Source organism: Pseudophryne corroboree, chromosome 2 (assembly GCF_028390025.1).
Source record: "Pseudophryne corroboree isolate aPseCor3 chromosome 2, aPseCor3.hap2, whole genome shotgun sequence".
NCBI classification, from domain to species: domain Eukaryota; kingdom Metazoa; phylum Chordata; class Amphibia; order Anura; family Myobatrachidae; genus Pseudophryne; species Pseudophryne corroboree.
The window spans coordinates 379,732,649-379,760,450 of NC_086445.1; the positions used below are offsets into that span (position 1 = coordinate 379,732,649).

The following is a 27,802-nucleotide window of genomic DNA, read 5'->3' on the forward strand; positions in this document are numbered from 1 at the left end:
CATCCCCACCCTTATTCAGGCCAGGAAAGGAGTAACGTCAAAATATTACCACCGTATTTGGAGAAAATGTGTCTTGGTGTGAATCCAAGAAGGCTCCTACGGAAGAGTTTCAGTTGGGACGTTTTCTCCATTTTCTGCAGGCTGGTGTGGAGGCGGGCCTTAGATTAGGGTCAATCAAGGTCCCGATTTCGGCCTTGTCAGTATTCTTCCAAAAACAATTGGCCTCTCTTCCAGAGGTTCAGACCTTCATGAAAGGGGTTCTGCACATCCAGCCTCCATTTGTGCCTCCAGTGGCACCATGGGACCTTAATGTGGTGTTACAGTTCTTTCAATCGGATTGGTTTGAGCCTCTACAAGAGATAGAGTTGAAGTTTCTCACTTGGAAAGTGGTTATGCTTTTGGCATCCGCACGGCGGGTATCTGAGTTGGGGGCCTGGTCTCACAAGAGCCCTTACCTGATCTTCCATGAAGATAGGGCAGAGTTGAGAACTCGTCAACATTTTCTTCCAAAGGTGGTTTCATCTTTCCACATAAACCAACCTATTGTGGTGCCAGTAGTTACTGACGCGTTCACTGAGTCAAAGTCTCTAGATGTGGTTAGGGCTTTGAAGATTTACGTCGCTAGAACAGCTCGAATACGGAAAACAAGAGTCTTTGTTTCCTGTATGCTCCCAACAAGATTGGGTGTCCTGCTTCCAAGCAGACTATTACGTGTTGGATCAGAGGTACGATTCAGCACGCTCATACTACGGCTGGATTGCTGTTACCGACGTCGGTGAAGGCCCATTCCACTAGGAAGGTAGGCTTATCCTGGGCGGCTGCCCGGGAGGGTCTCGAATTTGCAACTTTGCCGAGCAGCTACTTGGTCGGGGTCAAACACATTTGCAAAATTCTACAAGTTTGACACCTTGGCCGATGAAGACCTCAAGTTCGGTCAATCGGTGCTGCTGGGTCATCCGCACTCTCCCGCCCGTACTGGAGCTTTGGTATAAACCCCATGGTCATGAAGTGGACCCCAGCATCCTCTAGGACGTATGAGAAAATAGGATGTTGATACCTACCGGTAAATCCTTTTCTCCTAGTCCGTAGAGGATGCTGGGCGCCCGTCCCAGTGCGTACTTTACCTGCAGTTTTTTGTTATTAGATACACAAGTTGTGTTATATTAGTTTCAGCATGTTGCTGTAATTGATTCATGCCTGTTGGCGTGTGTTCTGTTGAATGCCATGTTGTACGGCATGGTTGAGGTGTGAGCTGGTATGTATCTCACCACTAGTTTAAAGTAAATCCTTTCCTCGAAATGTCCGTCTCCCTGGGCACAGTTCCTATAACTGAGGTCTGGAGGAGGGGCATAGAGGGAGGAGCCAGTTCACACCCATTGAAAAGTCTTGAGTGCCCATGGCTCCTGCGGAACCGTCTATACCCCATGGTCATGAAGTGGACCCCAGCATCCTCTACGGACTAGGAGAAAAAGGATTTACCGGTAGGTATCAAAATCCTGTTTTTTTGGCGCGTGTCTTCTGCGTGTACTGTCCCTATTTTAAATATGGTGGGATAGGGGCACCAATTCTTTTTCTGGCACAGGGCACCAAAATGTCTAGTTATAGCATTGGGCAGCAATATTAGGTTCTACAAGTATAATATTCTATTATCATTCTTGTGCAGTTGTGTATAGCCGCCAATAGCTGAACAGTATCAAAGACCTTTTTTTGCTACAGTATGAGAAAATTAAGAAGTTTAATTATCATGTGCCTGATTAAGAGCTTGGTTTGTTTTCTTCTCAGGTAAAAGCATGCACTATAGAAGCATACTGTAAGAGTGAGAGATGATCGCTTTAAATATAGAAACAGATTTTCCAAGGTTCTACAAGGCGTCTTGTAGATAATGTAAAGTAGCAACCGTAGCAGCATAAGTTTTGTTCTCCAGGAAAATGCGCTCTCTCTCTATTCATATGTATACTGTATGTCCTATGATCATTTATTTGTGCTACATCCATTTCAGTGATGACATGTTCTGTAGATGCCAGTGTGCTAATGAGTGTAAGGAATAGTATGAATGACAGGAAAGGTAATAGTAATTACATTTTTTTTTATTATTTAGGATATCTTTTGGTGTAATGCTTTAACATATACTGGTGTCATTTTGCAGGGGTGACAGAGTTTAGGTCCTATCATGAGAGCATTTATTGATGTAGCATAATCATAAAGGTCTGAGCACAGATTACACAGAAATTTGGTGAAACTTCAGGTTGTAATGACGATACATATCATTGGGGTAGTCCAGTGATTTTTAACATTTTGTGATTCAAATCATTTATAATCAAAATGTTTTATTTTATAACTAATATATGACCTAGGAAACAAAACACCAGTCACATCAACATATGTTGCATTTATAGCCTGTATAATTTACACAGAAAATGCATTTCATGTGGAATACTTTAAAATTATATATATTTTAAATTAGTTTATTGTAGTACAATTAGATATAAAAATGACTATTGTGTTGATGTGGCCACATTTGTTATGTGTCCAGATGATGATCATAACACAGGCCGTGTGTCCCAAAGGAATCATAACAGTCAAGGTGAGGTAGACTAAGCCACTCAGGCCGGTAGCTGGTCGTGCTATAGACAAAACACTCCATGGTGGCACCAGCTGTTCTCTCCTCAGGTGACTCATCTCTATCTTTCCAATTCAAGATTTCAATCCTCTTAACAGTGCGTTGGTACATGTCTGGGCAACACTCAAACCCATCCAGGAATTGTAGCATCTGGTCATCAACCAAATATATCTCTCCAACAATATGGTGGCCAATTCCTGGGATATTCAAAAGAAATGGTATGTTGGCTTTTTCTGCGATGACCAGTGGATACTTGTCTACTGTTTGGCCTGTGCCTTGAAATACAGCTTTTCCAAGCTTAGGGTCTGTCATTTTGTGGTAGTTTGGCTGCCCCTTCTTCAAGGTGCCATATAAAAAGATGTTATGCATTTTCTGCCCCTATGGATATAAAAATAACATGTTAGGACTTTGTGTGTATCTCAGTTGGGTAAAATTGCACATTAAGTCGTAGGTCTTCAAAGACAAGCAGCATGATTCACAGGAAAAATATCTGATTTTAAATATGTACAGATGTGCCCAGCGTTAACTTGCTCAAAAGCCCCTGCCGCTGCGTACAAATTGCACCAGCGATTATGTGCAGCCTGCCGCGGCTACTCACAGTGGGCATACATTCCATGCTTTGCTATGGAAGAGGATGCGTACGCACGTGCCCGCGGGCACATCTGTATTTCACTATTTTATAGTTCAAGGTGTATGTGTGTGTGTATTATCACAATTTCCCTTTGGATTAGCTAATACATGTAGAGACAAGTTTTTTCAGGCACACAGAGTGGTAATGAGCTTGCCATCTCTTCCTTACCAAGTGGCACCTGTCAATCAAAGCAACCCATCTTTGCAAAAATAAGAGGCTAGGCAGCAATAACAATCATTTTACTGAAAAGGTGACCTCATTGTTGCTGCAGTTGCGCCAAACAGCCCCTCTCGGCGTGCCAGGTCCCGTGCAACTCTGCTAGCAATGGGAGTCTTTTTTCCCTAAAATGTGTCTTAGTCGCAATGTGATGTGACTAGAACATCCCAGGAGACTGTGCTTATTAATCTGATATGCGACACTTGTATATATGTATGTGACGAGTCTCTGAATCTGCATACAAAGCGCTATTATGCAGCAACCGCTGCTTTTTCCATGCCAAGTTCTGTTCTGCTCCGTATACAGACTCATTCACACACAGATATACATGTATTGCATAGCCAATTAATCAGCACAGTCTCCTGGTGTGTCACTGCTAAGATGTGTGGCGTATTAAGGCTAGATGTATGAGGACACAACTGTATATGTGTGCAGATATCACATATATAGACCTCAAAGGCAGGGAAAGAATCGTTTTTCATTAGTGTCTACTTTTTTGTGAAAATTATTTTTTCAGTGCTGCCTATTCTGTGGCTATTTAATCATAATCAGCATGGTCATACTTTTGACAGAGTCTAGGAACATCATCTTTTGTCATTTTTAATATATATATATATATATATATATATATACACACACTGGACAGCTGTACTATTCATGGTTGTGGCTATGAGGCTGCTCCTTCTCCATTCTGATTAGGTTTTATTATGAACACACAATGCCTGGGTGTTATTCTGCGCCTGCCTCTCTGCTGTGAGGCCACCAGAGATGCGTGGTCTCTGTAGTAAAGCCAACAGGTTTGGGGCAAAATGTTAACAGCTGTTCAGGATTTCCAGCGAGTCTGCCTGTATTTTTAAAGCGCCAATCATTTACAAAGCAAAATTGACCTGGCTTTGCTTTGTAAATGATTGCCACTTTAAAAATATGGGCAGACTTGCAGGAAATCCCGAACAGCCTGCACTCTAACATCACCAGAGATTTTAGTGGGGAAATTCAACTTATTACCCCGTAGCTGCAACTAGATGGTGTCCAACGGAGCAATTTAATTGTTGCTCATTTCGCCTTGATTAGCCGTGGGGAGATACATGTAAGCTCACAGCCCCTGGAAGTTGTGAGCTGAAATGTGCAAAATAGTAGGCGTTTAGGCGCACAAACAGCGCTTTTTTCCACATTGCACCTATTACTAAGACGGGTTTAGCCACTTTACGCTGCTAAACGCAGTCTATTTGGGCACAGCATGCACAATTTAAAAAAAAAAAAAAAATAGCATCCTCTGATCTCCCATCACTTTAGACGGGAGATTGGGTGCACAGAAACAATTGAATTGCCACCTAGAAGTCTGCATTGTATGTCCAGCAATTTGGACAACTGCATTTCAAAGTACTGTAGCTAAACAGTGCTGGCAAGCAATATTAGCCACGTGTAGAAATTGTGGTCATTAGTTTGCTCTCTATCTTGAGGTCACTAGCGTACTCTCTTTAATACAGAATTAAAATGCCCCTGTATTGTATCATTGTCACTAGAATGTTATCTCTGTTGTATGTGGTTCATTAATTAAGATGCTCTCTGTACTGGCCTTTCTCCTATAAGGACTCGCAGCACCTTACATTATTGCAGTGATAATACAGGGGATACGGTTGCTAGGTCGACCCAACTTAGGTCGACAGTCATTAGGTCGACTACTGAAGATCGAAATTTGCATTAGGTCAACATGGCCGTTACTAGGCAGACAGGTCAAAAGGTCGACTTGAGTTTCAAATTTTTTGTCAATTTTTGGATTTTTTCATACTTAATGATCCACGTGGACTACGATTGGAACGGTAACCTGTGCCGAGCGCAGCGGTAGAAAGCCATGCGAGGGGACATGGTGCACTACTTGGGGTTTCCCGTCACTTTACGGAGAAAACGACACCAAAAACAGTCAAAAAAACTCATGTTGACCTTTTGACCTGTCGACCTAGTACATGTCGACCTAATGACTGTCGACCTAAGTTGGGTCGACCCAACAACCCATACCCTAAAACAGCCATCTTGGGCGTGCTCAGTTCCTGTCCACAATGGATCTTACAGCATAAACTCCCTACCACCCATCAGTGTACATCTTTGGGGATCATTCCAACCCGTGCGAACGGGTCAGAAATGCGCATGCATGGCGGATGCATTCTGCATGCACGTCGTTGCAGGAAGAGTGACCACAGCGGCGATCGCAAGAAGACGGACAAGCGAGAGGCGTTCTGGGGCGGATACTCACCGATTTCCAGGCGTGGTGAGGCGAGCGCAGGCGGATCCAGGCGTTTGGAGGGTGGATGTCTGACGTCAATTCCGGGACCTTTGTCGCTGGATCCATCGCACAGGGTAAGTAACTAATACCCTGGTCTTGTTTTACATGGAACTTTTTTAGCATAGCAGGGCTGCACAAGCGATCGCAGCCCTGCTATGCTAAAATACACTCCCCCATAGGCAGCGTCAAGTTGATCGCATGAGCAGCAAAAAGTTGCTACGTGAGATCAACTTGGAATGACCACCCTTGTCAGAAGCAAATTAACTAACCATAATATGCTTCGCGTGTGGGAGAACATGCACACAAACACAGGAGAACATACAAACTCCACACGTATGGGGCTTTGGTGGGAATTGAAGACTCCAGTGCTACAAGCAAGCAATGCTAATCACTGTGCCTTTTGCATAGTGGGGCTGATTCAGAAGGGAGCACAGCAGAAAAAGCGTGTAATCATATTTCATTGCCTATATAAATAAAACCACATTATATACATACAGATATATAGACACACACATATGTAAATATGAATTACATTGACCGCACTTGCATGTTTTACATTAGAGCATGCTGGCAGAAGATGATGGCTCATTGCTGCCAGCCTGGGCAGGACAAACAAAATATTTGATGTTGCTAAAATTGTTTTGTATCTTATTTTTTCAAGAATGGAAATGGGCGCTGTAAGAAAACTAAGAGCACCATAAAATAATAATATAGATTTGGAAGCAGACTCTTCTTGATATGGACATGTTTTCATAATGTAGCTAATTAGGGTCCGTCTTTTACCATGGTCCTAAGTTTGCAAAAAAGTATTGTATGCTTGAAGGAATATTTGGTAGCGCGCTAGACATGAAAGAAATGAAAGCCTGCCCCCCAAACTACTTATAACTGAACTCTGTCAATAATAGGTTTTCTGTATCTCAAGAAGGGAAGCCCTGTCCAGATCCAGTTTTATAAACGTAAGAACTTAAAACGCTTTCACTGAATTCTGAGCTACTATGCTGTTGAGAGGTTGGGAAGCAGTTAAGATCACATTCCCATACTACATGCTGCTGTGTAACAACTAGAAATGATGAGTCTCCTGCTTGTTGCTGCTTCTACCACAATGGTAACTCCGATATTCTACAATTCAAATCCAACAATAATGGGTTGTTATTTTGATAACAAAGAACATTTCTGCGTAGCTTCTGTCATGAAAGGAATCATCACCTTTAGAGTTATGTGTTCAATAACCAACACTGGTCCTTTAGGAATAAACCTGCTCCAGAAGGCACTGACTGCAAAGGGGTCAGAGGTTAGTGCTAAAACACGCAATTAATTCTCATAAGAGGATTAGGGCACTCATGTTCACTCTGAATCAGGAACAGGAATTGTGAATAAAATTGTCCAAATCCAAGAGTTTATATGTCAAGACTAATAACCTTGAAATTGAGGAAGCAGGCATACAGGAAAACGGAATACAATATAGACCTTAGATGTCAGACAGTACTGGGAAACACTAATGTATCCAATTAACCCCAGTTTAAAATGCAACTTAATCACGGTTGTAAACTTATTATGCATTACAGCTAGACTGAATCAAACGATGATAAAGCAACCAATATCTACTCCGATATGCAGTCAGCAGTCGCTCACAGCAGATGTATGGGGTGCAAGCAGTGACACACAAAGGCACAATCATTTCAGTAATGTTTAAATGTCTGTAAGGAAGGTTGTGAACAAATTGCATGTGTGTGTATAATCAGGGCCGGTTCCAGCGCTTTTTGCGCCCCGGGCGGGAAATAGGGGGCGTAGCTTCATGCAGGGGGCGTGGTCAGTTATGCCCCCTGTTCAGAGTAGCGCCGCTGATACACCGTGCGGTGCGCGATACGTCATCGTGCACTGCACAGCAAAGGTCCTCTCCACGAAGGGAAACTAGCGTCTAGTTCCCTTCGTGGAGAGGACCTTTGCTGTGCGGTGCGCAATGAAGTAATTGCGCACCGCACAGTAAAGGTCCTCTCCATGAAGGGAAACTAGACGCGTAGCGTCTAGTTCCCTTCGCAGCGGACAGCTGGGGGCAGTAGCGGAGGGCAGCTGGGCAGTAGCGGATCTTGCCATAATGCGCGCCCTCCGGAAGGCGGCGCCCCGGGCAAAAGTCCTGCTTGTCCGTGGCAAGATCCGCTACTGTGTATAATATATATATATATATATATATATATAATGTGAACCAAAAATAAGTGAATAGAGCACCTAATAGTGTTCAGTGCCGGTAATAAATAACCTGTTATTTGGAATGAAGAAAATAATAAAATCCAATGACTTTTTGACTTTTCCCATTCCAAAGGTCTTCGGCTGTACGGCCCATAGATTAGGTATATGAAATAAAATAAGAAACAATAGAACATAGTGTGTACTGTACAAGCTGCATACAAAGCAAAATACACTGATGCAGAAAATAAGATTTTAAACCTACCGGTAAATCTTTTTCTCCTAGTCCGTAGAGGATGCTGGGGACTCCGTAAGGACCATGGGGTATAGACGGGCTCCGCAGGAAACATGGGCACTTTAAGACCTTTTAATGGGCGTGAGCTGGCTCCTCCCTCTATGCCCCTCCTCCAGACCTCAGTTATAGAACTGTGCCCAGAAGAGACGGACAGTACGAGGAAAGGAATTTTGTTAATCTAAGGGCGCGATACATACCAGCCCACACCACACACACCGTACAACATGGTATATACTAAACCAGTTAACAGTATGAACAAACAGTATCAGCCAGAGACTGATCTCAACTGTAACATAACCCTTATGTAAGCAACAACTATATACAAGCTTTGCAGATTTAGTCCGCACTGGGACGGGCGCCCAGCATCCTCTATGGACTAGGAGAAAAAGATTTACCGGTAGGTATTAAAATCCTATTTTCTCATACGTACTAGAGGATGCTGGGGACTCCGTAAGGACCATGGGGTTTATACCAAAGCTCCAGACCGGGCGGGAGAGTGCGGATGACTCTGCAGCACCGATTGAGCAAACGTGACGTCCTCATCTGCCAGGGTATCAAACTTGTAAAATTTTGCAAAAGTGTTTGAACCCGACCACGTAGCTGCTCGGCAAAGCTGCAATGCCGAGACGCCTCGGGCAGCCGCCCAAGAACCCACCTTCCTAGTGGAATGGGCCTTTACTGATTTTGGTAACGGCAATCCAGCCGTAGAATGAGCCTGCTGAATCGTGTTACAGATCCAGAGTGCAATAGTCTGCTTAGAAGCAGGAGCACCAACCTTGTTGGCTGCATACAGGACAAACAGTGCCTCTGTTTTCCTAACCCGAGCCGTTTTGGCTATATACATTTTTAAGGCCCTGACTACATCAAGGGACTTGGAATCCTCGAAGGCATCAGTAGCCACAGGCACCACAATAGGTTGGTTCCTGTGAAAAGACGAAACCACCTTAGGCAGAAATTGAGGACGAGTCCTCAACTCTGCTCGATCCACATGGAAAATCAGATAGGGGCTCTTGTGGGACAAAGCCGCCAATTCGGACACCCGCCTTGCAGACGCCAAGGCCAACAACATGACCACTTTCCAAGTGAGAAACTTCAATTCAACTGTTTGAAGAGGTTCAAACCAGTGCGATTTAAGGAACTGTAACACCACGTTAAGGTCCCACGGTGCCACTGGGGGCACAAAAGGAGGTTGGATGTGCAGCACTCCTTTTACAAAAGTCTGGACTTCTGGGAGAGAAGCCAATTCCTTCTGAAAGAATATAGATAAGGCCGAAATCTGCACCTTAATGGAGCCTAACTTTAGGCCCATATCAACTCCTGTCTGTAGAAAATGGAGAAAACGACCCAGCTGAAAATCTTCGTAGGTGCATTCTTGGTTTCACACCAAGACACATATTTCCTCCAGATACGGTGATAGTGCTTCGCCGTTACCTCCTTCCTAGCTTTTAATAGAGTAGGGATGACTTCCCCCGGAATACCTTTCCTAGCTAGGATCTGGCATTCAACCGTCATACGTAACCGCGGTAAGTCTTGGAACACACACGGCCCCTGTTGTAACAGGTCTTCTCTGAGAGGATGCGGCCAAGGATCTTCTGTGATCATTTCCTGAAGATCTGGATACCAGGCCCTTCGAGGCCAACCTGGGACAATGAGTATTGTCTGCACTCTTGTTTGTATTATGATTCTCAATATTTTTGAGATGAGTGGAAGTGGAGGAATCACATAGACTGAAACAGCCACGGTGTGTCAAAGTCAGAAAAATATCACGCTGCACATTGCCATATATGCACCTCATGCGTGTGCCCGCTGCACGTGCATGAGCCCTCCCGTGCGTGCGTATACTTGCAGTCGCGTGCACTCGCAGGCGCACGATATGCGCATTTACGGTAGAGTTTGTGTGCGTCTAGCGGGCGACTCGATCGTTACATATTTTAGTCATATAATGTATTTTGTAGATTATGGTCCCTTTGATAGAATCTGAAAGTTTAGTTAATGTAGTATGTTCAGAGACAAAGAGATCCCTCTTTGTTTGATACGAAGGGTCAGACAGGGGTGACACAGTGGTGTTTAGTATCCATCGGAAGAGTATTAAATTAGCAATATTCCGGTGTTGGTTAGAAACGGATTAATCGCTCGTGCGTATAGTTATGGCCATAAGAAGTTTATGGACATTTGCTATATTTGCAGTTTATTACCCATGCGGCGGGAAACCTGAGTTTCCCTCCCACTTGAGCAGTTTGAAATAGTCACAGCCCACCTGTATGAACCAACCTATGACCTTTTGTTATATGCGGAGACGGATTCCTGTGTCCAATGAATAATAAGAATGTAGGGACCATTGTACTGTACTGTGTGTAAGTGTATATAAAGACAAGCCGACCTGGGCCAGCTCTCTACTCTTCTCAACGGTTCTCATCACTGATAATCGGGAGCTGGATATCCAGAAAGGCGCTTGCGATTGTATCCCCTTGTGCGTAAGTTCTCTGCAACCATATTTATCTCCTATTTGTTGTAAGCCATTTCTCTCTCTCCTTCCCCTTAAATGTAATTGTGCCGCTATTGTAATTTTAACGTGTAGTAATTCGGAGAGGTATTTTATGTTAGTTTGGTAGTGTATAAGTTGTAATGTGTATTCTTTTGCAATTGAACGTTCATTCTCTCCCTTAAAGGTGTTAGAACCTTAGACCGGTATTTGAGTGTTTATTATATTGCTAAAAGTGTTCTCTGAGCGTCACATACGCTCATACAGCTTTTAAACTAACAAGGTTACACTGTGTTGCATTTACACCCTAACACTGCACAAAGGTTTACAGTATAAGTACATTATTTATGGTATAGTTATAAAGGTTTAACTCTGTGAGCGTCAGCGCCGCTTGTGATCTCCTCGTGGTCTCGAGCGTCCGCTACGCTGATAGCGTATCGTTACGTTAATCGGCAGCCTATAGCGTGCTTGCCTCTACGCATTAAGCCGTGAGCGAACGTGCCGCTCGTGCGTCTCGTCCACGGCTAAGCGTCCGCTACGCTAAGTGCGTACCCTTACGGTACCACATACTCCAATAGCGTACTGAGTCTCTTAACCTTTTAGCGTGTTTAATATAGGATATATAATAGGCTTTATCAATTGGGGACTCGCCCGCTCTTCACATATCTGCACTAGGTAACTTTAGCAGACATTATCGGTCAGCAAAGGGCGGGAAGGTGTTATCCCTCGTAGTGCTGACCAGATAAGCGTCTGCTTCGCTTAGTAAGGAGTGCTGAGGGAATCCGGAACCGGAAGGTAAGAACAGTACGTTATTGTCTTTTAAAAGTGTTTAGTTTCTGTTTTGCGTACGTACGCATAAGCACACACACCTGTATTTCGTGATTAGCATTATTTGTCCGTATCTCATTCTCCTGATTGCCACATACTAGTGATAACGTGCTGAGAGATTTGTCGCTATTAATAGTTAAAAGATAAAAAGTAATATTTAAGGGAATAATTGTAAAAGGCACGCACACAGTCTCGCCTAGAAATACAAGGGAGATTTGGGTGGTGTTCAGTGAATGATTACAATTAAAGATCATTTACATTGATAAACGTGTAGTGTGTTACTGTGGACGTACTTGGTCTGTGTACACGTGTCCTTACAAGGGCAGGGCGTACGCAACGCAAGGGTCGACGCACGGAGCGTATATTACGCAACGGAGCGTACGGATACGCCCACATAAATACAAACCGCACGATAGTATTGTTTTTAGTAGGCGATAAGGAAGCAACGCGATAATAACACAAATCTATCTCAAATCCAAAAGTTTAAAGTTAAAAGAAAAAAAAAAGACTTTCTCTGTTGCAATTCTTCTGGGTTAGACTATTACTGAATGAAAGGAATTCTGTACAGAAATAAGAGTGTTCGAATGTAAGAGTGTGTATATATAAGATTTCTCTTTTATTACGGACGTGGGAACCATAGGCCAGTAGAAAGAGGTACACCAGCGAGAGTGATAGCGCGGGGTGGCTTGGGAGGCGTCCCTTGTTAGTCTCGACATATTAATGAGCAGTAGAGTCTGCTGTACATAACAGACCAGGAGGTCAAGGACCAGGAGGTTCAGGTATAGCAGACTAGAAGTAGAGAGCACAACCGAAGAGGGTTGGTGCGAGACCCATATAGGCCAACAAAGCTCATTGCTGAAGGAATTCGCAGCTGAAATTTTCGATTCCACTGATCGTTCCGCACATAAGATTAGTTGCTTGTGTGCAGATACGATTGTACCGCATGTGATTGTGTGCATTAGCGTGTCTTGAATATTCATAAGAACGCTACTTGCACATTGTTAACGTGATTTGTGTAATTTTTTTTATTTTAAGGGAAGTAGCCTGATCACTCAGGGACATTCCAGCGACTGATACTTGCTGGGGAGGGTAAGACACTCCCACACGCCCGAGCAAGTAGACGTACTTAGGTGCCCTAGGTTGGGTACGGAACCTCTGGGAACTTTGGTCGCCGTATTGGCCAGCGTGGGCGGGAGTTAAGTGGGCGGACCTCGAGGCAAAACCCCCACCGCAGCCTTACCCCGAACATCTTGGTTTTTGTAAGGGTTGCCGAAGACCCTGATTTGAAGTCAGAGGTAGTGAAAGCAGCACCTGCAGAGATGGGGGCCAGTTGTTCAGGTAAGGGGCGATCAACCGAGGTTCAGGTTGATTTGGTAAACCGACCAATCGGGTCGGCAAGGTATATCATGTGTGAGAAATATGGTCATCACACAGAGATGTTGTGCAATGAATGGGAAAGGATGACTGTGCATGACGGGGAGAAGTTTCCCCGGGTAGGTAGTTTTAACCCAGAAGTATTACAGAATTTAAGGAGAAGAGTTTGCCTGATTAAATCTTCAAAAAGGCGTATTAGACATTATGATTATTTAACGTTGTGGCAACAGGAAGGTGAAATACAAAGGGGGTTGGCGCAAGCCACTGGATCTAACCCTATCGGGAAACTGAAAGCCACTGCACCCCCACCACCATACATACCAGGAGAGAAATTGGTTGCAGAGAATGGCACTCAGGGTCATGTTAAATGTATAGAAGTTAAAGATAATGTAACCAAAGTAATTAATGCTAACACTAATCCGTGCAAGTTGTACCCTGTTTTGAACTTTCCCCAGGATTGTGACCAAGAGGATGAGCCCACAACAATATCAGCACTCTCCCTAGCAGCCACCATATCAAAAAACAGCAGTGGGCACGACCCAACCCGTAAGATTAGTATCAAAGGCCCCTAGCGGAGGGACAGGTGAGGTCGTATCGACTGGTAAGTACGGCACCATACACTATGCTGAAACCATTTCACCACATGTTGTAGAATCTACTCAGAATGATGTTGTTGGACTTAATCCTGTTAGGGTAATAGCAGTGCCAAATGGGAAAACTGACACTTCAGGAGCAACTCCTGTCAGGAACATCGCCATGCACTGTCCCTTTTCCCGAGCAGAATTAAGATCAATGATGTCTGAATTCCCTGATCCTAGGAAAGACTTAGTTGCATGTCAAAAGTATATTAGGGAGCTAGGAAATTCTGCAGAGCCAAATAACAAAGATTGGAGGACAGTTTTGAGGGCATGTTTACCCCCCAATGTTGATTCGTTAAAGTTTATCGCTGATTGCAAGTTAGATGAGGAAGTACCACTAACAGACGAGTATAATCAGGATAATGTAAAGAGAATCAACTTACAGTTAGGAGTATATTTTCCTGCAGTAGTAAAGTGGAATAAAATCTTTACAATAAAACAAAAAGAAGGTGAATCCACACCAGAGTATTTTCACCGGGCTCTGCAGGATATGGCTAGGTACACTGGTATAGATGACATTAAAACAAATGTACACCACAGGGAAGTAGCTGTCTCTGTATTAATGGACGGTTTAAAAGAGGTTTTGAGGAATAGAATACAAACCACTAGGCCTGATTGGAGAGGTATGTCGGTGGATGCATTGGGAGAGGCTGCTGCTGGGCATGATCGGAATATCATCAGACACAGGGAGTCACAGAGTGATAAATTAATGGCTGTGAGCATACAGGCCCTTACTACCAGGCCACCTCAGCCCAGAACTGTGACCCCTGTGGGTAAGTCAAGAGGTATAAAATGTTATAGTTGTCACAGAGAGGGACACATGTCACGTGATTGCAAAACAAGACAAATACAAAATTCATATCAACCCCCTAGACCACGACATGACACACGAAAATTGGGATCAAGGACCGCAGAGGCGGAGCTATGAGCCACATGCAGGGGAAACAAAAAGGTATCCCCCAAAAAAAGACTGGCAAATCTCTGATAGTTCCCATCTACCCCCACCACAAATAATTGCTGCCAGTGCGATTCAGGGAGGTCACCAAACCCAATAGGGGTGTGGCCACACCTGTAATCTGCAGCCAGTGAAATTAATTGCGAGTCTTGGAAGTGAACCCGAGGTCACAATTGATGTAGCTGGTAAACCATTAAATTTCCTTGTAGATACGGGGGCGGCCAAATCAGTGATAAATTCGACAGTGGGCATGAGAACCACTGGTAAGACAATTCCAGCCATGGGAGTAACGGGAGTAGTAGAGCACTACACTGTTAGCAAACCAGCAGAGATTACAATAGGGCCTTTACATACCAAGCATTCCTTTTTACTGGCTGCATCGGCACCGACTAATCTCCTGGGAAGAGATTTATTGTGTAAAATGGGGTGCGTCATATATTGTACTCCTGAAGGTGTATTCCTAGACATACCTGAGAACCACGCCCAGGAAGTACAAGATATGCTAGACTCCCCATCAAAATTAATGTCACATACCCTTATGATAAATAGGAGTCCATCCCAGGTAGAAGAAATGACATCCCAAATACCAGAGTCACTTTGGACTAAAGATGGACAAGACACTGGATTAATGGCAAACGTAGCTCCAGTCGTTGTGCAAGTAAAAGATGGTAGGATAGCTCCAAAAATCCCACAATACCCTCTGAAGCCAGAGGTGGAATTAGGAGTGTACCCCGTAATAGAGCGCTTGCTACAACAGGGCATTCTGGTAAGAACATCCAGCACTGCCAATAGTCCCATCTTCCCTGTTAAAAAGAGTGGGGGGAGGGGTTACAGGCTAGTGCAGGCTCTAAGGGGGATTAACAAAATAGTTGAGAGTCAGTTCCCCGTAGTGCCAAATCCAGCTGTCATCCTTATGCAAATCCCTCCCACTGCGAAATTTTTCACTGTAATTGACCTCTGCTCCGCTTTCTTCTCGGTACCTCTGCACCCTGACAGCCAATATTTGTTTGCATTCACATACAGAGGAGTTCAATACACATGGACTCGATTACCACAAGGTTTCATAGACAGTCCAAGTATCTTTTCACAGGCTTTGCATGATTGTTTACAGTCTTTCCAACCAGAGAGTGGATCAATATTGATACAATATGTGGATGATTTACTACTGTGTTCAGATTCACTGGAAGCGTCCCTGAAAGATACGAAGCAGCTCCTGTTTCATCTTTCAGACACAGGACACAAAGTTTCCAAAGACAAGTTGCAATTATGCCAGACTAGGGTAAAATATTTGGGACACTGTCTGACACAGGGACTGAGACACCTGACCGCTGATAGAATTCAAGCAATTCGAGACATGACACTGCCACAAACTCAGCAACAGATCAGAACGTTTTTAGGAATGTGTGGGTATTGCCGTAACTGGATCCCAGGTTTTTCCATACTAGCATTACCTTTGCAGGAAATGGTTTCCTCAAACAAACCTGATCGGATCTCGCACACAGACGAATCTGAGATGGCATTTGAAAAACTTAAACAGTGCCTAACACAGGCACCAGCATTAGGTATGCCAGACTATGGGAAACCCTTTGAGCTGTACGGAACAGAAAGTGCTGGTTGCGCGGCAGGCGTCCTAACCCAAAAGCACGGTGATGCCAGCAGGCCGGTAGCATACTACAGCGCTCAGCTAGACACGGTAGCGAGATCCCTCCCCACATGCTTGCGAAGTGTTGCTGCAATAGCATTGCTAGTAACAAAAAGCGAAGATCTAGTGCTAGGACACAACCTCACAATCCACACGCCACATGCAGTGTCAGCCTTGCTAAATTCTGCCCAAACCAGACACGTCTCATCAGCGCGGTTTAGAAGATGGGAATTGGCATTGATGGCCCCCGTAAACATCACCATAAAGAGATGCAGCGCATTAAATCCTGCAACGTATCTCCCAGGTGTGCCTGGACAGGCACAAAGGGTGGAGGATGAGAGTAATGGTGAAGGAGGATTTAGTATAGGAAAAGACATGCATGATTGTATGGAATATTTGACCCAAAATTTCACGGCAAGGCCTGACATCAGTGACAACCCACTGGAAGATGTAGATTTTACTTTCTACACTGATGGTAGTTGTCACAGACAGACGGACTCGGGAGACTTGTGTACTGGATACGCAGTCGTAGATGACCAAGGCACCATAGAAGCAGAACCGCTAGGCCCACCTCACTCAGCCCAGGTTGCTGAACTGGTTGCCCTAACCAGAGCATGTGAATTGGCTAAGGGCAAATCAGCCAATATCTATACCGATTCTAGATACGCCTTCGGGGTAGTCCATGATTTCGGAGCCCTATGGCGCCTCAGAAATTTCATGACGGCAGCTGGTACACCGATAGCGCATGCAGCTCACATCAAAAGGCTTCTAACAGCGATACAGGAACCCGACAGAGTGGCTGTTATCAAGTGTAAAGCACACACATATAGCCAAGACCCGGTATCACTTGGTAAGTTAGCAGCTGGTACCCCCAGACAGACAGACATCACACAACTGATGGTATTTAATACCGTCAACACACAGAAATTGTGTGAAATGCCAAATTTGTGTTCCACACAGGAAAAGGCAGTTTGGAGGGCAAAGGGATATGGCCAGGAGTCCTCAGGACTCTGGACAGATGGACAGGGTAAACCAGTGGCACCCAGAGCATACCTTCCAAGTTTAGCGGAAGCAGCACATGGGCTGACTCATCTAGGCAAGGAAGGGATGTGTAAGCTAGTAAGAGCTTATTGGTGCGCTTCAGGATTTTCCTCCCATGCGGGTAAGAGAGCAATGACATGTCTTACCTGCTTGAGGAAGAATTATCGGAAAGGCAATACCAACAGAACCATCTCATATCCCTCCAGTTGATGGGAATTAATAGTAAGCTGCACACTCCGTACCGCCCCCAGGCGAGTGCGAAGGTAGAAAGAGTGAACAGCACTATTAAAAATAAATTGAGCAAAGTTATGGCAGAAACAGGATTGACATGGCCAGAAGCTTTGCCCATTGTATTATACTGCATCAGAACCACTCCCAGGTCCCCTCTTAATCTGTCCCCTTTTGAAATTCTGTTCGGTCGACAACCGCATGTTATGATTAACCCTCAGGATGATTTGAAGTGTAACAATGAAGTGACTGTAAAATACCTGGTTAAGATGAGTAAACAGCTAAGGAATCAGAATGACAATTTGAAGTTGGTGATTCCTGATCTGCCAGATAGTAATTGTCATGACATTGAACCTGGGGATTATGTAATGATATGGAATTTTCTACGCTCAGGTTGCCTTATTGACAGATGGGAAGGACCATACCAAGTCTTATTGATTAGCACGACAGCATTGAAGGTTGCCGAGAGAGAGACTTGGGTTCATTCGTCCCATTGTAAGAAGGTTGCTGATCCAGAGAGGTCTCGTGATAAAGAACAGACGGTAGAGGAAGTTGTATCACTGGAGTGTCTGTTTCAGGAAGAGTGAAACGGCACCTGAGCATTGAGAATAATAAGATCGGAGGCAGTTGTCGATCCCCTGTTCCCTTTTATTGTTTTTCTCCACCTCCCATCCCATCTCCCTCAATTATTTCTTTCCCCCTTCTCATTTTTCTCCATTTCCTCCTATAAGATGGACTTGCCCCAAGAGACTGTGATCCGGATTTTCCTGTTGACCATGATGTTGACCAGAGCAGTCTGTTCCGGCGAGAGTACCATGGAGGTCGAGAGAGGTTCTGGAATGGGTTCTGATGACCGAGATGGAGGCGTAGATTTCCAAGAACAACATAATCACCGAGTAAAGGCGAGTATCAGAAAACGATCTGGTAGCATTGACAATAGAAGGAATTGTGAAGGATTGTTAGCTGAAGAAAACTGCATCTGTAGGCATTGTGATAACTTAGTTGAGGATGGGTGCATCAAGAAATGTCAGTCCAGTTTTAACATTAACATGGACCGGCATCCATTGGGTGACTATCACTCATTAGTGAGTAAGGTGTTAAACCAAACAGACTGTTGGGTATGCTCTCAAGTACCTCAAGGTCACAGCAAGTCAGGACTAGTACCATTTCCTTTAACGATAGGGGAGGTACTTGAGTTAAGTGGTGGGAGGCCGGTGGACAAGAGGTTTAATATCTCTAGTCCTCCTAGTTTGAAGCTCCACCAATATCATGTGGATAGGTCCTTAGTGTGTTTTAACATTTCCAATCCCCGAAAGCCGGGAAATTGGGAAGTGTCATGGAGTAATCAAACCATGACATTCTCACATAGAGCCGACAGATTGCCCATAGACACAGAACTTATACGCCAGATAGCCGACCATAGGAAATTCTTTCGGTATAGGTACACCTTAGGAAGTAGGATCATGCGAGTTGGAAAAGTATCACCAGGATACTGTGCACATGTCGTACAAACAGATACGTGTACTAAACAGATGGGAGAATTAGGGTTAGGATATTTCATATGGAAAATTTGTAATATGGTAATGTCCTACTCCGTCCCATATGTTCTCCCCGATGATGCATACTTCATATGCGGGAGGAAGGCGTATAAGTGGCTTGCCCCAAACTCAGAAGGGTTATGTTATATTGGAAAAGTATTGCCTGAGGTAATGACTGTGTCACATACCAAAATGAAAGATATTCACCGCAGTGCCCCAGCTCCTTATACTCACACTCATTACGAACACATCGTTAAACGGCAGTAATAAAGATAAAAATATTCCAGCAAAAGGCGCTCAGTGCAATTTCATACAGAGTATACTTAATTGTCCATAGATGTCAACAAATCTTGCTTCTATGTATCTCCTCCTGTAGTAATAAGGATCAATCTTCCACTCCACCAATAATTTCACGAAGATATGTAAAAAAACATGAATAAAAACACATCATAGTGTAATATGTCCCATATAGTCTGTATCAGGCTGAAACAAATCCACTAAAAATAGGTGGCGTACCCCACTCACAATCAATGTAATCGATTTCCGCATATAAAGGTATCTTTATCTGTGCACACAAAGAACTGTATGAATGGTGATGCGTACCATACTTACTAATAGTCAAGCATGGATCCTCCCATAATGGTTTCTTTGGAAATAGGTACCGATTCAGTCACCTTTTCGTATCCAGAAATAATGCAGAATGATGATGAATTAAAATGTACTTTTTATTTACTTAAAAAGGTAATGTAATGGTAGCATAAACAGATCTCAAGAGAGGAATAGCAATACTGGTATGGCCGTCGGCCGAAAACGGCACTAACCAGTGGATGGTATCACACAATTCCAACCTCAAGAGAAGTGTCTGACCAAAAACATAAACCTGCACTCTTCCAACGCGTTTTTCCCTGTTATTAGGGCTTTTTCAAGGAACAAGAGTGCTGAGAAATAACCAGTATTTAAATGTTAAAACCGGAAATGTATGTAAATTGGCAATCAAGATAAAACCAATTCAAACATGCTGGTTGTCATGGCAACGCGTCTACACGTGTGCCCATAATTCCGTATTTCTTAATTGAACTTCCTATCTTGTGCCATCATCAGTCTCCCTTAAACGGAGACAACTTCCGCCCTTACAGGACGTACTTCCTGTCCGCGTCACTGCAATGACGCTAGCGGTACAAGGAAGCCTCCGGACGCATCTCCATAGCAACCCAGTGTAGTGCGTCACGTCACAATGACGCTGTGTTTCCACAGCAACCAAAACACACCAATCCGCCGCATATGAATGGAATATAGCGCGACGCTGTATTAGGGATTAATCTAATACAGCTGTTCTACGGCAATAAGCAATTAGGTCTTAAATGGATCACAGTCTTCAAAAAGATGCTGATATTGACTGCTTCTCATATCGTAGTGAATTCAAAAAAGGGGGCGGATACAATAAAATAATGACACTTTCCAGGTGAAGTTGCAATTGTGTGAAAACATACAATAATAATAATAAAAATAAAAACTATAAAAACCATCGCAATTCAAATTCATGATTTAACCCTTTGGGTGCTAAAGTCTGTAAATTAAAAATCCACCTCATTTCGCTTCTAGCTAATCTATTGTCTCTATTATTATTTCGCCATTGGTCCTTGGTCAGTTCAATTCCCCAAAAGGACACAATATGATCAGTGGAACAATTATGATTTTCTTTGAAGTGGAGGGAAAAGGGGTGGGTCACCAATCCCTTGCAGATATTGCGTATGTGTTCTGCCCATCGGATTTTTAACGTTCTGCTGGTCTTACCTATATAAAGTTTTTTGCAAGAGCACTGTATGCCATAAACAGCATATTTACTGTTACAGGTGATAAATTGTCTAATTTTATATTCTTTCCCATTCCATTCTAAGGAGTTCAATTTTCTCATTTTTGAGGGGCAACTTTTGCACATAATGCAGTCGCCACACCTGTGAAAACCTTGATTTCTCGCAATACCTCCTAATGGTTTATCAATATATGCACTGGTTGTAAGTTTTTCTTTTAAATTGGGTGCCCTTTTGTACAGAAATATAGGACGGTCAGGTAAAATGGGAGCTAAGACAGGGTCTCTCTTTAGGAGATGCCAATTTTTCTGAAACACCTTTTCTATTTGTTTATGATAACCATTAAATTGAGTAATGAAGGTTATTTTCTGATGATTGCTCCGTGTACTGATATATGTATTAGAGTCCGTCGGTTTAATGTACACCGTGGACTCAATGTTATTTCCTACAGTATATATTTTGAGATCCAAAAAATTAACTTCAAAATTACTGTGATTAAACGTGAAATTAATACATATATCAGTACACGGAGCAATCATTTACCGCAATGGTTAAAAAATATTCCACAGGGACAATTTACCCGTCTCAGACGAAATTGTTCCGATAACGAGAATTATCATAAGGAAGCACAAGTCCTGAAAAGGAAGTTTATCCAAAAGGGTTATAAACCGCAGAATTTACAACAACCACTGGACAAAATTGCTGAAGTAGATAGAGAGAGTCTCCTCAGCACTGAAGTTAATAAATCACAAGTGACATCACATCAGAAAATAACCTTCATTACTCAATTTAATGGTTATCATAAACAAATAGAAAAGGTGTTTCAGAAAAATTGGCATCTCCTAAAGAGAGACCCTGTCTTAGCTCCCATTTTACCTGACCGTCCTATATTTCTGTACAAAAGGGCACCCAATTTAAAAGAAAAACTTACAACCAGTGCATATATTGATAAACCATTAGGAGGTATTGTGAGAAATCAAGGTTTCCACAGGTGTGGCGACTGCATTATGTGCAAAAGTTGCCCCTCAAAAATGAGAAAATTGAACTCCTTAGAATGGAATGGGAAAGAATATAAAATTAGATAATTTATCACCTGTAACAGTAAATATGCTGTTTATGGCATACAGTGCTCTTGCAAAAAACTTTATATAGGTAAGACCAGCAGAACGTTAAAAATCCGCTGGGCAGAACACATACGCAATATCCGCAAGGGATTGGTGACCCACCCCTTTTCCCTCCACTTCAAAGAAAATCATAATTGTTCCACTGATCACATTGTGTCCTTTTGGGGAATTGAACTGACCAAGGACCAATGGCGAAATAATAATAGAGACAATAGATTAGCTAGAAGCGAAATGAGGTGGATTTTTAATTTACAGACTTTAGCACCCAAAGGGTTAAATCATGAATTTGAATTGCGATGGTTTTTATAGTTTTTATTTTTATTATTATTATTGTATGTTTTCACACAATTGCAACTTCACCTGGAAAGTGTCATTATTTTATTGTATCCGCCCCCTTTTTTGAATTCACTACGATATGAGAAGCAAAGTCAATATCAGCATCTTTTTGAAGACTGTGATCCATTTAAGACCTAATTGCTTATTGCCGTAGAACAGCTGTATTAGATTAATCCCTAATACAGCGTCGCGCTATATTCCATTCATATGCGGCGGATTGGTGTGTTTTGGTTGCTGTGGAAACACAGCGTCATTGTGACGTGACGCACTACACTGGGTTGCTATGGAGATGCGTCCGGAGGCTTCCTTGTACCGCTAGCGTCATTGCAGTGACGCGGACAGGAAGTACGTCCTGTAAGGGCGGAAGTTGTCTCCGTTTAAGGGAGACTGATGATGGCACAAGATAGGAAGTTCAATTAAGAAATACGGAATTATGGGCACACGTGTAGACGCGTTGCCATGACAACCAGCATGTTTGAATTGGTTTTATCTTGATTGCCAATTTACATACATTTCCGGTTTTAACATTTAAATACTGGTTATTTCTCAGCACTCTTGTTCCTTGAAAAAGCCCTAATAACAGGGAGAAACGCGTTGGAAGAGTGCAGGTTTATGTTTTTGGTCAGACACTTCTCTTGAGGTTGGAATTGTGTGATACCATCCACTGGTTAGTGCCGTTTTCGGCCGACGGCCATACCAGTATTGCTATTCCTCTCTTGAGATCTGTTTATGCTACCATTACATTACCTTTTTAAGTAAATAAAAAGTACATTTTAATTCATCATCATTCTGCATTATTTCTGGATACAAAAAGGTGACTGAATCGGTACCTATTTCCAAAGAAACCATTATGGGAGGATCCATGCTTGACTATTAGTAAGTATGGTACGCATCACCATTCATACAGTTCTTTGTGTGCACAGATAAAGATACCTTTATATGCGGAAATCGATTACATTGATTGTGAGTGGGGTACGCCACCTATTTTTAGTGGATTTGTTTCAGCCTGATACAGACTTTATGGGACATATTACACTATGATGTGTTTTTATTCATGTTTTTTTACATATCTTCGTGAAATTATTGGTGGAGTGGAAGATTGATCCTTATTACTACAGGAGGAGATACATAGAAGCAAGATTTTTTGACATCTATGGACAATTAAGTATACTCTGTATGAAATTGCACTGAGCGCCTTTTGCTGGAATATTTTTATCTTTATTACTGCATTTATTAGGGGTGAGGTGGCCCCTTCCATTTTCCGGTGGCTGCATAGGTGTGTTTGCGCCTTGGGAATCTGATTTTTTTCACTGTTACATCGTTAAACGGCACCTGATAGAAAGAACAGAGCATCCGGCTTCTGACCTGATCCATGAATCCACCGGGATTCAATTCCTAATCGCGTTAGATATCACTCGTACCGCCAGAGGAGTGATAAATTATAAATATATATCTGCGCTTGCAAATTTATTAGACAATATCACTGAAATGTATGATGACACATTCAGGTATACTGGGAGAGAGTTACAAGCCTACAAAACAGAACTGGTTCAGCATAGGATGATTCTCAATTATCTCACGGCTGTGACAGGCGGGTATTGTGTTACCCTAGCGACTCAGTATGGAATAAAGTGCTGCACGTATATTACCAACAGCACTGAGGACCCAGCCGAGGTCATAGACCAAAAGATGGATGACATTTTGCAATTAAAATGGGAGTTCCGAAGGAAACACAATCTCACCCTTGCCGCTGTGGGTAATGAGCTGACCGGTTGGGTGTCATGGTTGAACCCACGAAATTGGTTCTCTGGTTTAGGAGAATGGGCTCAAGGTATTATCATGGATGTAGGGAAATTTCTTTTGTGTATTCTGGGTGTCATCATATTGGTCGGTCTGATATTTAGATGCGTTCGGGTTTTAACAAAGTGTAAACGTAGCGCCCGAGTGATGAGTTTAAGAAGTGAAGATACTGTAATAACAACGACTGATTTGATTTACGACCCAACCATTGAGACAATGTTGTGATGAAAATGTGATTCCACGGTCCGTTTCTTTCACCCGTTTCTCCTTTGTTTTCCTCCAAGGTACAAAGACATCCGCTTGGAAGAAGAATTTGACAACCTTTTACACATACAATTGATGGACAATGCCATAGACCCCCAATATCCCTAGCAATTTTAAAATTTTACGATAGCCCAACACTTTTGTAAGTCTATGGACATTGAGAAAGCTTTTTGCTCGCATTTTGGCAAAAGCCCAAAGAGACTACAGTCAACATGTACATCAAGACAAGACATCAGACAAGACTTCAATCAACAAATGTACATTAAACTCACATAGTTTATGACTGCATTTACCATAATTGCTCCTTATCTTCATCTCTACAACCTTCAGGTAATGACACACATAGTCGATAGGGAATATAGGCACAGATATCAGCACTCACATATCCCCCCATTCATGTATCATCAACTAAAATGTGCTCCCCCATTTTGTTGCAACCAAAAACCGAAAAGAGCTCGGTAAAGTTTGACAGCCCATCCACAGACCCATACCACGGGATAAGAAGGAATTCAAATGTATACTTCGCAATACCTCGAAGCTTGATTTAAAACACGTTCGGCACGATGATACATGACCCCTCAAACATGGACTCATACATACATGCTTCTACTATCTCACTAGGTCATATCTTTTTTTTCCCACCTTCTTCTCTTCTCCCTTACCCAATCATAGAAATGTATTTTTACATGACATATATTTTTCTCTTTTTGAACTGTTTAGGAAGTGGCAGTTAGTGGTGACTGCCAAAGGGTGGACTGTCAAAGTCAGAAAAATATCACGCTGCACATTGCCATATATGCACCTCATGCGTGTGCCCGCTGCACGTGCATGAGCCCTCCCCTGCGTGCATATACTCGCAGTCGCGTGCACTCGCAGGCGCACGATATGCGCATTTACGGTAGAGTTTGTGTGCGTCTAGCGGGCGACTCGATCGTTACATATTTTAGTCATATAATGTATTTTGTAGATTATGGTCCCTTTGATAGAATCTGAAAGTTTAGTTAATGTAGTATGTTCAGAGACAAAAAGATCCCTCTTTGTTTGATACGAAGGGTCAGACAGGGGTGACACAGTGGTGTTTAGTATCCATCGGAAGAGTATTAAATTAGCAATATTCCGGTGTTGGTTAGAAACGGATTAATCGCTCGTGCATATAGTTATAGCCATAATAAGTTTATGGACATTTGCTATATTTGCAGTTTATTACCCATGCGGCGGGAAACCTGAGTTTCCCTCCCACTTGAGCAGTTTGAAATAGTCACAGCCCACCTGTATGAACCAACCTATGACCTTTTGTTATAATGCGGAGACGGATTCCTGTGTCCAATGAACAATAAGAATGTAGGGACCATTGTACTGTACTGTGTGTAAGTGTATATAAAGACAAGCCGACCTGGGCCAGCTCTCTACTCTTCTCAACGGTTCTCATCACTGATAATCGGGAGCTGGATATCCAGAAAGGCGCTTGCGATTGTATCCCCTTGTGCGTAAGTTCTCTGCAACCATATTTATCTCCTATTTGTTGTAAGCCATTTCTCTCTCTCCTTCCCCTTAAATGTAATTGTGCCGCTATTGTAATTTTAACGTGTAGTAATTCGGTTAGGTATTTTATGTTAGTTTGGTAGTGTATAAGTTGTAATGTGTATTCTTTTGCAATTGAACGTTCATTCTCTCCCTTAAAGGTGTTAGAACCTTAGACCGGTATTTGAGTGTTTATTATATTGCTAAAAGTGTTCTCTGAGCGTCACATACGCTCATACAGCTTTTAAACTAACAAGGTTACACTGTGTTGCATTTACACCCTAACACTGCACAAAGGTTTACAGTATAAGTACATTATTTATGGTATAGTTATAAAGGTTTAACTCTGTGAGCGTCAGCGCCGCTTGTGATCTCCTCGTGGTCTCGAGCGTCCGCTACGCTGATAGCGTATCGTTACGTTAATCGGCAGCCTATAGCGTGCTTGCCTCTACGCATTAAGCCGTGAGCGAACGTGCCGCTCGTGCGTCTCGTCCACGGCTAAGCGTCCGCTACGCTAAGTGCGTACCCTTACGGTACCACATACTCCAATAGCGTACTGAGTCTCTTAACCTTTTAGCATGTTTAATATAGGATATATAATAGGCTTTATCAGGTGTCACTAGGGCGTTCACTGCCACTGCCTGAGGGTCCCTCGACCTGGAACAATACGTCCGAAGCTTCCTGTTGAGGCGTGACGCCATCATGTCTATTTGAGGGAGTCCCCAACAACTTGTTACCTCTGCAAAGACTTCATCAAGAAGTCCCCACTCCCCTGGATGGAGATAGTGCCTGCTGAGGAAGTCTGCTTCCCAGTTGTCTACTCCCGGAATGAAAACTGCTGACAGAGCGCTTACATGATTTTCCACCCAGCGAAGAATCCTGGTGGCTTCCGCCATTGCTGCTCTGTTCCTTGTCCCGCCCTGGCGGTTTACATGCGCCATGGCTGTGATGTTGTCTGACTGGTTCAGACCGGGTAGGTTGCAAAGAAGATTCTCCGCCTGCTTCAGGCCGTTGTATATGACCCTTAATTCCAGCACATTGATGTGTAGACAAGCCTCCTGGCTTGACCATATTCCCTGAAATTTTTTTCCCTGGGTGACCGCTCCCCATCCTCGGAGGCTAGCGTCCGTTATCACGAGAACCCAATCTTGAATTCCGAACCTGCGACCCTCTAGAAGGTGAGCACTCTGGAGCCACCACGGGAGAGAGACCCTGGCCCTGGGGGACAGGCGTATCCTCCGATGCATCTGGAGATGGGACCCTGACCACTTGTCCAGAAGGTCCCACTGAAAAGTTCTTGCATGGAACCTGCCGAACAGAATGGCCTCGTAGGCCGCCACCATCTTTCCCAATACTCGAGTGCATTGATGAACTGACACTCTTTTTGGTTTCAGCAGGTCCTGGACCATGTTCTTGAGTTCCTGGGCCTTTTCCATTGGGAGAAAACAATGCGAGTTGATATAGATCATAGAGTCGCTGGTCATGTTACTTGGCAACCTTCAACAATTTTCCTTCTCAATTTAAGCACCTGCAGTTTCCTGTAAGTGTCTGCTTCTCTATGTTAATCAACAAGTCACAGGGACAAACGCTCAGGGCTGCAGCCGTAGATATCAAGACCAGCTGTTTCTCCCATGGGCAGCTTTATGTGGCTTGGTCGCAAGTTAGAATCCCCAAGCATCTTTTTGTGTTAATTTCTGAAGGTAAAACTGCAAGTATTGTTTACAAAGTCATTTTGTGATCAATGTATACAATATCAAATATACATAACAATATTGGGTGGCACTATTGTTATTGTAAATTTAGTTCCGCTGAGTATTACCAGACATCCAAGCGAGCAAAGCCATGGGCAAGTGCCAGCACAGGGCTATCCCGCCCCGCATGTCAGTGCCCGCAGAAGTGCAAAGGCATCGTACAACGGCGATGTCTTTACACTTCAAGAGTAGCTCCCGACCAGCGCAGCTGTAGCGTGTTGGCCGGGAGCTACAGGTCGCTC

The 27,802-nt window shown here is 43.3% G+C and overlaps 1 protein-coding gene across 5 annotated transcripts in view; it reads right to left on the reverse strand.

The window, feature by feature from the left end:
* Positions 1-2,071: 2,071 nt before the first annotated feature.
* GGACT (gamma-glutamylamine cyclotransferase) overlaps positions 2,072-27,802 on the reverse strand; it is a 151,506-nt gene continuing 125,775 nt past the window's right edge. For all 5 annotated transcript variants that reach the window (XM_063953239.1, XM_063953241.1, XM_063953240.1 and 2 more), the window contains exon 2: positions 2,072-2,998. In XM_063953239.1, the coding sequence (XP_063809309.1) occupies positions 2,522-2,998 (477 nt within the window). In that variant the 3' untranslated portion in view covers positions 2,072-2,521. The remainder of the gene's footprint in view (positions 2,999-27,802) is intronic.